The 12,949-nt window shown below is 41.1% G+C and overlaps 1 protein-coding gene across 1 annotated transcript in view; it reads right to left on the minus strand.

Moving 5' to 3' along the window:
• Positions 1-12,949, minus strand: part of LOC136871771 (erythroid differentiation-related factor 1) — a 317,742-nt gene that overhangs the window by 208,891 nt on the left and 95,902 nt on the right. The window contains exon 8 of the mRNA XM_067145342.2: positions 5,903-6,014. Within this exon, the coding sequence (XP_067001443.2) occupies positions 5,903-6,014 (112 nt within the window). The remainder of the gene's footprint in view (positions 1-5,902; positions 6,015-12,949) is intronic.

Here is a 12,949-nt window from a genome sequence, read left to right on the forward strand (position 1 = left end):
GGCACGAAGATCGGAGCGTCTGAAGAAGTACTGGGAGGACCGCAAAGCCCGAACAATCCCTTCAAAGAGACCTGAACGACGGACTGACTAAAGTGATCCTATGTGGTCATAAAAGAAGAAGAAGAAGAAATGCCAACTTCTTGTAATGTATTGAATAGGTGGAAATAAGCAAAAGATATTATCCTATATACAGTTTATGAAACTTTCAATACGGACGAAAAATGATTTTCATCACTTGTAATAATCCTGATAAGACGGAGCTCGTGGTATTTACCAGGAGGAGGAGGCTAGACGGACTGTCAGAGCCTTTCCTATTTGGGAAAAAATTAGTTAAGACAACCTCAGTTAAGTACCTAGGGCTAATCCTTGAGGCAAGACTGAGTTGGAAGAAACATATAGATGATAAGGTGGATAAGGCTCGCAAGATTATGTGGGCCTGTCGTAGGGCTGTCGGGAAGACTCGGGGCCTAAGACCTAAGGTGGTCCAGTGGCTCTATATCTCTATTGTACGGCCCACGATCACGTATGCATCTTTAGTCTGGTGGCCAGGTTCGGAGAGTAAAACTGTGACCACCAAGTTAAACAGTGTCTAAAGACTTGCGTGTCTAGGAATAACAGGGGCACTGGATACTACACCATTATGCAATGGAGGCCATCCTAGGTTTTCCCCCCTTACATTTATATGTTAAGGTAATAGCGGGAATGAGTGACTATCGCCTCTGGTCACTCGGAGGATGGTCCTTCAAAAACCCGAATAGAGGTCATGCCTCTATTCTTACAAGGCTTCACCAGACTTGCCCTATGACAATGATGATCGGGGATCTGATGAAGCCTAGCTTTAATTTGAATTATAAATTTACAGTGGTGATACCAACAAGGGAGGAGTGGGCCGCGGATGCTGGGGCCCATCTTAAGTCTGGGGGCTGTATATGGTACACAGATGGCTCGTGGACGGAGATGGAGACTGGCACAGGCGCCAGGGTCTGGGGGCCTAAGACAAGGCTCTCCTTTCCTATGGGTAAATATGTTACTGTTTTCCAGGCCGAAGTATACGCAATACTAGCCTGTGCTGTATACATATGGAATATGCCTGGTCACAGAAAACGCATCACTATTTGCAGTGATAGCCAGGCAGCGCTAAAAGCACTTTGTGCAGTTAAAACAACATCAAAACTGGTATGGGAATGCCAAAGGATGTTAGATCAGCTGTGTGAATTTAGCTCAGTCACCCTATTATGGGTCCCAGGGCACAAAGGTATCAGTGGAAACGAAGAAGCTGACAAACTAGCGAAACAAGGCTCAAAAGGTTCTTTCACAGGACCAGAGCCCTTCCTGGGAGTGTCACTCTGAAGCGTGAGACTGGTAATATCCCAGAGGACAAATCAGTCTCACTTAGATATTTGGAAGAGGTTAACTATAGCAAGGCAGGCACGTGAACTTATCAAAGGACCTAGCCAAAGTTATAAAAAGGTCCTAATGAATTTGAATAGGACCAGAATGAGAATGGTAGTTGGACTGTTAACAGGCCACAATACCTTACAGACACACCTATACATCATGAAAATCACCCAGGATCCGATGTGTAGAAGATGCTGTAAGGAGGAGGAGACCTCCGCGCATGTGTTATGTCAGTGCGAGGCTTTTCCAAGCACAAGACATCGATACCTTGGCTCACATTTTGTGAGCCTGGAAGACATCAGGAATGCCAATATCCGGACACTGGTATCCTTTATAGGAGCACTAGGGCTGGACTAGGCAAACCTGTTTAAGGGGCACAAAGGGTCTTCATAGACCTACGTGTGGAGCTCTGCGAAGACAGGGCTCACCCATTTCTTATCTATCTATCTATCTATCTATCTATCTATCTATCTATCTATCTATCTAAGGGACTGCTTCTATAGCACGATGCTGAACTGATTATGCCTATAGTCGAAACGGGTCCAAAATCCAGGTCGTCAGCCCCTCATAATGGTATTTATCGCTAGGAAAGTAGAACCATGCTATGTGTAATGTTGCGATACTAATCAAAAGTAGCAGAGATTCGCGGTATTCCACACATTATGGTCCTATTCATAGGTAGCGTAATGCGCATTTGTAACACAGACCTATGGTGTTTCGCACATTGTGGCGCTGTTTGCAGGCCACGCAAACCTATAAAGGCAACTCAAACCCATGGCTTTCTCACATAATGGACTAACCACAGGGACCCGTACTATCCCGTGGAATTCCTCACATAGTGGGAATGGAGCACAGGTAAGGCAGAACCATGGTGTCGCTTATATAGGCGTACGAATCACAGGTACTGTAGGACCCCCATCCTGATTCACAAACTGTTGCTACTAATCACAAACCTATTGCGTACCTAACAGAGTGGTACTACGTGCAAGTAAATGCAACCCTTGGTGTTCCCTGCATAATGTTACTAATTACAAGGAGTTTCATGGTTCTAATTGGGTCATCCCTTGGTCGCCCCTTTTAGTCGCTTCTTACGACAGGCAGAGGATACCGTGGGTGTATTCTTCGTCAGCGTCCCCCACCCACAGGGGGTTGTGTGTTGGTCCACGAGAGGTATTTAATTTCCCTCAAGTCCGCCGGCAAGCCGGTTAGGACCCCCCTATCCGCCACCTGGGACGTGCCACGTGGGAGTATCACCTCTCCCCCTGCTACGCCAGCGTAGTAGGTTCGTGGTCATTAGTGACTACGAAGAACCAAATTTTGTGAAAATTGTTTTTCTTTGTATTAGCATACCTGATTGAAATTTGTTGTCGGGAGGGTGGCATGGTCAGATGTGATAAATACACGTTCTGTTGGCTTCATTAAATTTGAGCTGATTATTTCCATAAATTTGTCTTCATTTTCATGCCAAAATTTTTATGGAATTGCTAAGAATGAGAAAAAAGACTGCTAACAACTTTTCAAGGAATGAAAAAATGTATTGAAATAGAATGATCTGGTATGAACATTGAAATATAATTAAGTTTCAGTATATGTACATATGTTGGGGTATTTGTGAATTCTGTAAATTGCACTTGGATGTCAATATAATAATAAATTTGTAATTTAAAACTAAGTTTACAACTTTGAGAATATGAGCCCCATTGATGTCCTCGACTCCAGATCCGTCCTGTAATTTTGCATTTCAGGCAACCTGCTCACTTCTGCTTTCGAGCTTCATGATGGCCAGTACTCATCGATGGGGTCATTCAGATAGGTTTGCAGTTTTGACTGGGGAAGTGCAGGATAAGAAGAAAGCTGGATAAACTCAGGGATGGATGAGGCAAAAAGATAAAAGGTTAATTCAGATTGTGGAAGACTAAGATCACATAGGAGATATTAACCTTTATCGGACGAGCGGTCGAAATATCAACCAAAGAATTACACCTCAAAAATTTCAACCACACCCAAACTCCCCCAAAAGGACGAGCGGTTGATATATCAACCACGTAATTTTCCTTGCATTCTGCTGTGAATTCTGGCTTAGGAAAATGATCTACTTGATTTGTTACTAATATATGAGTCACTACAATGTGCACAATAATGCGCATAAGAATTTGGCGGCTGCTCCAAATAAAGCAATTAGTTCATTATAAGCAGTGAACATGGCTAGACGTGCGGGAATGTTGCATTCCGTTACTCAGGACGAAGTGCAGGAAATTTTGATGGACTCAGATTCCGATGAAGATGTAATATCTGTATCTGAATCAGAAGAACCTGGGTCTCCTCACTAAGAGAACAGTGTTGTGCATGGAAGTGAAAGTGATGCGGGTGATTCAGAATGGAGAGACAGACTGCCCGGAGACAAAGCAAATGTGCATGTGCTTACCGGCCCTCCCCCTGGATTATCTCGCTTAGGGAATGAATATTTTAATTCAGATTCACCTCCACTAGAAAATTTTAAATTGATATTTACCAATGAACTTTTCGGAATACTTCTTGGAGAGACAAACCGTTGCGCATTTCAGACTTTAGGTGCAGATCATGAACAGCCGGAAATTTGGATGCATGAACTGTACAGTTTCTTGACCATAATTGTACAGATGGGTCACTGCCAGAGAGACACACTGAAGGATTACTGGTCTATCCAAGAGCAGTATTACACTCCTTTCTATTCAAAAACAATGAAGAGTGACCGCTTTCTCCACATTCTTAGAGTTCTACATTTCAAAAATAATGACAACGCGCCTGACAAAACTGACCTCAGTGACAAATTTTCTTCCGTTTACAACCCAACAGAACACCTGGCAGCTGATATAGTGATAGTCCTATGCAAAGGTCGAGTGATCTTCAAGCAGTACATACCAAAAAAACATAAGCAGTTGGGTATAAAACTGTACAAGCTCTGCGACAGAAATGGTTACACATATGATATGACGGTCTACCTTGGGAAACAACAGCAAAATGCCACAGTGAACATCAATTCTACGCACTGAACAGTTCTGCAGCTAACAAGGAAAGTAGAGGGTGTAGGCCATAAATTGTTCATGGACAATTACTTTTCCTCTTCTGCCCTCTTCAATAATTTGCACGGAAGGAAAGTAAACAGCTGTAGCACCGTCCGACATAACCGGAAGGACATGCTGAAAAAATTTGGACCTAAAGATTTGAAACTGAAGAGGGAGATAATATTAGCAAAGTGAAGGGAAACCTCTGCGCAATAAGTTGGAAAGATAAGAGGGAAGTGTATTTGCTAACTAACGTGCATAACCTGCCACCATCCAGTCACTTTATTGATGACAATGGGATTGCACCGAAACCTGCAATAATCTAGAGCTACAATGCTCATGTGGGTTATTGTGACAAGAGCGATCGTATGGTCAATAGTTACGATATTTCCTGCAGAGCATGGAAGTGGACAAAAAAAAACTATTTTTCCATCTGCTGAACATCGTTCTTTTGAAAGCCTTCATCATTCACACGTCGTGAGAAGGAAAGCCGTCTCAAAAGGAGTTTCGTGAGCTACTTGTTAGGAATCTAATACACGCTGCTCAGGACATGCATCCAGAACTACCATCCACTAATCTTGGCAGACCGGTTACCAGTGTTGCAAGTCTCTCTCGCCTTGAAGTGAAAAGTTCTAAACATTGGCCTAACAAGGGATCATCTCGCAGGTGCAAAGTGTGCTTGGAGAAGGGAAAGACATCAAGGTCGAATTTCCATTGTGAGGAATGCGGTGTAGCACTTTGCATGTATCCTTGCTTCCAAACGTACCACACGAAAAGTATGTTTAAAGGACCATGTTTTCACCTTTTTCTTTACAAAATCATTAATTTGTTTGAATGTTGTTTTTGTGGCTTGAGAAGTGTGATGTGATATAAAACAATAAGAACAAAATAACTCGCTACTTCCTTGTACAGTCTTCACCTCAGCGTGGGCTGTTTCCTGTCATTGCGTCATCAGATTAGTTTCCTGTTACCGACATCACTTGACCTAAGGACATAAATTGCCATGTCTAGCAATACTATTGCTCCATATCTAATGATTCACTCAGGGAGGTTTTCATCTCATTTCCAAGGTTTTCTTACGTGCAATATTGTGTACAAATTCAAAAGTAATGTAGTGTAATAAGAGATTATTTGGATTTATAATAAATTGTACCTAGTGTTTTATAAATCCTTTACTATCATCGCATTCTCCATTTTGTATGGAATAATCCAATCCTTATTCAAAGTTGTTCTTTCAAAATTTCTAATTTCTACGAGAGTATAACGTTGCAGTTCATGCTGACACTAGGAAAAAAAAAACTCCGGCCAGCATGGGCTCGGACCTTCGTAACAGTCCGTCCGCCACGAGACAATCGCGCGTGCACGGCCGCTCGTACGATAAAGGTTAAACCAGTAAGTCATAATCACAGTAATCAGTCATACTGTTAGTAACTGCTCAATAAAGAAATAAAGATACCTGCCTGTACAACAGCATGGCTACTGGAACTGTAAACGGGTTCTGTCCCCGATCATCCAGCACGTCAGTGCATAGAGATGTCAGATCATACAACTTCACAATTTCAGCATCCTTCCCTGTTGACAAAAACAAATATTCATGAAAATCTAGTCCACATTATTCTCATGATCATGGAACTTTGTAACTCTCAGAAGGACAGGAATATATAACTGCATGACTGATATATACTGCTACACAGATTCGTACATAAGGAGGGTTTTGAATCAGCACTATAAAGACACCTTGGGCCCATGCAAACTCAATTTATTGTTCAATTTATTTTATTCCAACTTCCTTCATGAGGGCAAAGCATAATGACAAAGGGTTGTATATTGAAAGAGGTATTTAAAAAAAAAAATTAAAGAAAAGGATTATATACAAGAAGAAGAAGAAGAGGAGGAAGAAGAAGAATAGTCCATGTGTGCTATTGTGACAAACTGTACAGGTGATCCTGGAGTATGGTCAGTGAGCCTCTGATGGTAATGCCATGTAAGGGCGTCCGATTGAGCTTCAGACGATCCCAGAATTCCACAAGGAATTCGGGAATCGTCCCCCAAGCGCTGACCACAAATGCGTACACAGAGATGTCATCAAAACACTTTTTCAATTTTTTTTTTTGGTAGTATGAGAGAGTTAGCAAGTAAATAGCACCTTTTTAGCATCAACTTCATCTGGCTGACCAATGTGGGACTCAAAGCATATTGTTGGGTCTAAAATTAGCCCATGCTAACTGCCGAGTTGAAAGGCAATCATATCAATATGTGCCAGGTACTACTATTGGAGGCCAGAAACTTTGTGTCGTACTACTAAATCATTCTCTCTGAGGTAGTTGACAATCCTATGTCTGATAGAGTGATCAAAGCAGTTCCTTAATATTTTAAGATAGGGACAGGCACCCAGGACATGTGCTAGCGTTTCGTGCTCTCTGTGGCAATGTCAACAGAGGGTGTTGTCCTGGAACCTTGCAAACGTTTGCCGTCATCTTGATGGCCTCCTTCCCTTCTGCATGGGATAAACCTCTCTGATCCCTCATCCATTTGTTGGCTGGTGTATGTTCCAGAAAGACCTCAATGCCCTTTCCTTTGTGTGGCAATCTCATCCACAAAAGGACTTCCCACAAAATCTGCTGCATCTTACCTATGTTGGGAAGTTTGTTTTACTCAGAAGTGACTTGATCATCCATGTCAGCAACTATGTCTCGTATGCATATAACAGATTATTCATCCAAGTTCCTGGTGACAATAACGTAGCTTTTATTTGCAAGTGCCAATTTATTGCATATGATGATACACTGAAGATTGACTTCCCACGTGGCCTGAATCTCTTATTAGTAAATCATGTAAATCATGAGGTCCAGAACATCCATTAGGAGCTGTAATATCTCCCTAACACTGCTCTAAGATTTCATCAGCATCAGTCAAGAAAGTTTGAGGAAATTCATTCAGAGGCGTAATTACATACATACATACATACATACATACATACATACATACATACATACATACATACATACATAATCATTATAGACTGTTATGCCTTTCAGCGTTCAGTCTGCAAGCCTCTGAGAATTTACTAAATGTCGACACAATCCTCGATTTGTGACTAGTGTTGTGGCCTCATTTAATTCTATACCTCGTATCTTTAAATCGTTAGAAACCGAGTCTAACCATCGTCGTCTTGGTCTCCCTCTACTTCCCTTACCCTCCATAGCAGAGTTCATTGTTCTCCTAGGTAACCTATCCTCCTCCATTCGCCTCACATGACCCCAACACCAAAGCCGGTTTATGCGTACAGCTTCATCCATCGAGTTCATTCCTAAATTAGTCTTTATCTCCTCATTCCGAGTACCCTCCTGCCATTGCTGCCACCTGTTTGTACCAGCAATCATTCTTCCTACTTTCATGTCTGTTACTTCTAACTTATGAATAAGATATCCTGAGTCCACCCAGCTTTCGCTCCCGTACAGCAAAATTGGTCTAAAAACAGACCGATGTAAAGATAGTTTCGTCTGGGAGCTGACTTCCTTCTTACAGAATACTGCTGATCGCAACTGCGAGCTCACTGCATTAGCTCTACTACACCTTGATTCAATCTCACTTACTATATTACCATCCTGAGAGAACACACAACCTAAATACTTGAAATTATCGACCTGTTCTAGCTTTGTATCACCAATCCGACAAACAATTCTGTTGAATTTCTTACCTACTGACATCAGTTTAGTCTTCGAAAGGCTATTTTTCATACCATACTCACTGCACCTATTTTTAAATTCCAAGATATTAGACTGCAGGCTTTTGGCACAGTCTGCCATTAAGACCAAGTCATCAGCATAGGCCAAACTGCTTACTACATTTCCACCTAACTGAATCCCTCCCTGCCATTTTATACCTTTCAGCAGATGATCCATCTAAACTACGAACAGCAAAGGTGAAAGATTACAGCCTTGTCTCACCCCTGTAAGTACTCTGAACCAAGAACTCATTCTACCATCAATTCTCACTGAAGCCCAATTGTCAACATAAATGCCTTTGATTGATTTTAATAATCTACCTTTAATTTCATAGTCCCCCAGTATGGCGAACATCTTTATCCCTCGGTACCCTGTCATATACTTTCTATAGATGTACGAAACATAAACACAACTGCCTATTCCTCTCGTAGCATTTTTCAATTGCCTGGCGCATACTGAAAATCTGATCCTAACAGCCTCTCTGTGGTCTGAAACCACACTGGTTTTCATCCAACTTCCTCCCAATGACTGATCGCACCCTCCCTTCCAAGATGCCAGTGAATACTTTGCCTGGTATACTAATCAATGAGATACCTCGATAGTTGTTGCAATCCTTCCGGTTCCCTTGCTTATAGATAGGTGCAATTGAAGACATGGATGGAAGAAGGGCTTAAGTCAGGTTGTATCGTTATTCGGTAAATTGCATATATACATTCCTTGGTGGCTGTTCTAGATACTACCTAAATGGCAACTCGGTAGTGTCAATAGATGGCGTGTGATGTGCTATATTCAGTTGCGCCGTTCTTCCAAATATTGCTCTGCCCGACTTAAAATACACTCCAATGCTGACTTACGGCGAGCCAGCACTCATCACTCATCAGAAGCGAATCGGCTGACGCAGGAGTAATGACAGATGCCAGTGAATATATACCAAGTGAAACCTCAGATAATTCGGATACCAAATCCTTACAATCCGAATGTTCTGCCGTTCTCAGCCCAGTGTCATTTGCAACATCACAAACAAAAGCATTTTAGTTTTCAATTCAAAAGTATGTCATATTATGTTACTCTCCTGAAGGAACTGTATCAGGAAGCCAGACTTATAATATTACGTTTCATGACAAGTTTCAGTTATTGAAAGATATAAAGTCTGTAGATACTTTGGATAGTATCCCAGTCCCTCATGTAGGTATTGAAGCCGCGAAATTAAAAGATGTTAAAGATTTAGTAAGCTTTGTATGCGCAGATGCACGTGCATGGTTTGAAAATATTTTCCGGGGAGCTGAATTTGTGGGATTAGGAAATTCTCGATATAGTGGTTCCCCTAATAACATGTTGTGACCTGTCAAACGTTCTAACCTGTAAAACTTGTCTACATGCTTCCAACAATGTAAGTAACATTAATTTTCAATGAAAATGTTTCTTGAAATTGGAAGAAGGGCGTAACTCCAAAATACAAAACAGACAACAAACAACAAAATTTATAAATATTTTTGATGTACATATTATGAAATAATCAAGAATGTAGTTATGTATAATATCCCAGAATTCTATATTTCTGAGAGAAGTGTTTGATGTTATAATTCTTTAAACTCATTTATCTCAAAAGGGTGTTTTTTGAGTTGCGCCCTTCTTCCATCCATGTCTTCAATTACTGCTTTTGTCCAATCTGAAGGTACCTTACCAACACTCCACGCTAATTTTACTACTTTATGAAGCCATTTCATCCCTACCTTCCCACTATACTTCTCCATTTCAGGTCTAATTTCATCTATTCCTGCTGCCTTATGACAATGGAGTTTATTTACCATCCTTTCCACTTCCTCAAGCATAATTTCACCAACATCATTTTCCTCCTCCCCATGAGCTTGGCTGTTTGCAACACCACCAGGATGATTTCCTTTTACATTGAGAAGATGTTCAAAATATTCCCTCCACCTCTCCAGTGATTATCTTGGATCTATTATGAGTTCACCTGAATTACTCAAAACACTGTTCATTTCTTTTTTCTCCTCCCTTCCTACGATTCTTTATTACTGTCCAGAAAGGTTTCCCTGTTGCTTGACCTAGCCTTTCCAGGTTATTACCAAAATCTTCCCATGACTTCTTTTTGGATTCAACAACTATTTGTTTCACACTGTTTCTTTCATCTACGTACAAATCCCTGTCTGCCTCGGCCCTTGTTTGGAGCCATTTCTGATAAGCCTTCTTTTTACGTTTACAGGCTGCTCTCACTTCATCATTCCACCAAGATGTTCGCCTTCTCCCATCTTTACACACAGTCGTTCCTAGGCATTCCCCTGCTGTTTCTACTACAGCATCCCTGTATGCCACCCATTCACTTTCTATATCCTGAACCTGCTTCCTGTCTAGTGTTCGAAACTTCTCACTAATCATATCCATGTACTTCTGTCTAATTTCCTCACCTGGAGATTTCCTACCCTTATTTGTTTGCAGACAGATTTCACTTTCTCTACCCTAGGCCTAGAGATACTTAGTTCACTACAGATCCGACAGTGGTCTGTATCATCGAAAAATCCACGAAAAACTTGTACATTCCTAGCAGATTTCCTGAATTCATGTTAAGATATAGTCTATTATGGATCTGGTACTCCTAGTCTCCCATGTGTAGCGGTGAATAGCCTTATGCTTGAAGAATGTATTCGTAACAGCTAAACCCATACTAGAACATAAGTCCAGCAAACTCTTCCCATTCCCATTAGCTTCCATATCTTCCCCACATTTACCAATCACCCTTTCGTATCTTTCAGTTCTATTCCCAACTCTCGCATTGAAATCGCCCATTATCACTATTCTATCCTTGCTGTTGACCATGACCACGATGTCACTCTATGCTTCATAAAACTTGTCAACTTCACCCTCATCTGCACCCTCACATGGTGAATACACGGACACAATTCTTGTCCTAATTCCTCCAACTGACAAATCTACCCACATCATTCGCTCATTTACGTACCTAACAGAAGCTATGTTGCATGCAATGGTATTCCTGATAAAGAGCCCTACACCAGACTCTGCCCTTCCTTTTCTAACACCCGTCAAGTACACTTTAAAATCTCCTATCTCTTCCTCATTATCTCCCCTTACCCGAATATCACTTACTCCTTGCACATCCAGATGCATCCTCTTTGCTGACTCAGCCAGTTCTAGCTTCTTTCTTCCATAAGCCCCATTAATATTGATAGTTCCCCATCAAATTCCATTTCGTTCGCCAAGTTGTTTCCAAGGAGTCCCTCGCCTGTCAAATGGGAGTGGGAGTCCTTATGTAATGAGATAAATGAGAGTGTGTGATATGGAATTGCTCAAGACTGAAAATTTTTGATGGGACTACACAGCAAGGGTGAGCTAAGGAGAGTCTTTATCTTATTTCATGCCTTAATGAGCTAAGCCTGTGCATCAAACTGCAGTTCATTAAGCAAATTCACTCCAAAGTACTAAAAAGCTCTTCCATTACAATGAGACTTTATTTCACTGTTATAATGTCATACCTGCTCACATTTTTGATGGATACAGTACTTTTGCATCCATCTCTTGGCACAGGCCAGAGTAAAGTGTAGCTTCCACTGAAGTCCCAGTCAACATCCATGGCTGTGACAATATGGAAGTTGCTGGGGTATGGGTAGTGCTGAGTAATGAAATTCAGAGCATGACTAGTGCATCTGAGTGTTATGAAAAGTGCTGCTCATAGGGTCAGTCGTGCTGCAATAGTACTTTCTGACCCAGTGAGGAAAGCAATGGCAAACTACCTCACTCCTCATCTTGCCTATTACGCCTCATTTTGGTGCAGCCATTGGTTTTTGTGGTTTCCTTATAATCGCATAAACATTGGTGGTGCTATTTGAGGATCCAACCAGCCTCTGGGCTGATGACCTAACAGACAGACAGACAGACAGACAGACAATGTCATACCTGCCAACTCTTAGAAATCAAAAATAGGTAGATTTTTAATTATTGGATTTCATCTCGTATATTGCGCCACAGTCTCGAAAAAGGACAATATAAAAGGCATCTATATCTACAGTTACAAGCCGAATCAACCATTAAATTTAAAATCTTACACTGAGAAAACATACAAATGATTACAAAAAAATGTAACAAACGTGGAACAAAATGCATAATAGTTTCCTTTATTTGTAAAATGAAAATTCAAAATTCAATTTTATAGGTATTTCTGAACGTATGGAAATAACGTGTGTTATGTCTTGTGGCCATAACGTGAAGAGAAAATACCAGAAAGTGTCGCTGACACAACACTCTGAAATATATTCAACTAATTAAATTTATGAACTAAGAATGAACATAAGTGAAACTACCACATACAAAATAGATCGATGTCCCATGCATTATTAACATGCGACTTCGACAGGGGAAAAGCTGAGAACCTCCACAAAAAAAAAGCACACGCATTTGGCCTACAACTTCAACGAAACTATGCACAGAAACGATGCTAACAGCGCGCGAGCCACACAATAAAAAATTCAATCTTTCGTCCCATTTAACGGAGTCACTAGCGCGCGCTAGCCTCTCTCACTTGTAGGACGATTGCCGTTCCGAATTCCCAGCTTTAAAACACACACGAGTGGAAAACACGATACACAAAGGCGAAGGACGATACTCTCGCCAAATAAAGCATCAAATAAGAACGCTTTAAAATGAGGTTGCGTAAATTACACAAGCACGCAATAATTTATCCTAAGGGAAGAGTATTGACTATACTGGAGGTTATATTGCTCAAAAATAGGAAGAAAAAATACATCT

Source organism: Anabrus simplex, chromosome 4 (assembly GCF_040414725.1).
Source record: "Anabrus simplex isolate iqAnaSimp1 chromosome 4, ASM4041472v1, whole genome shotgun sequence".
NCBI classification, from domain to species: Eukaryota; Metazoa; Arthropoda; class Insecta; order Orthoptera; family Tettigoniidae; genus Anabrus; species Anabrus simplex.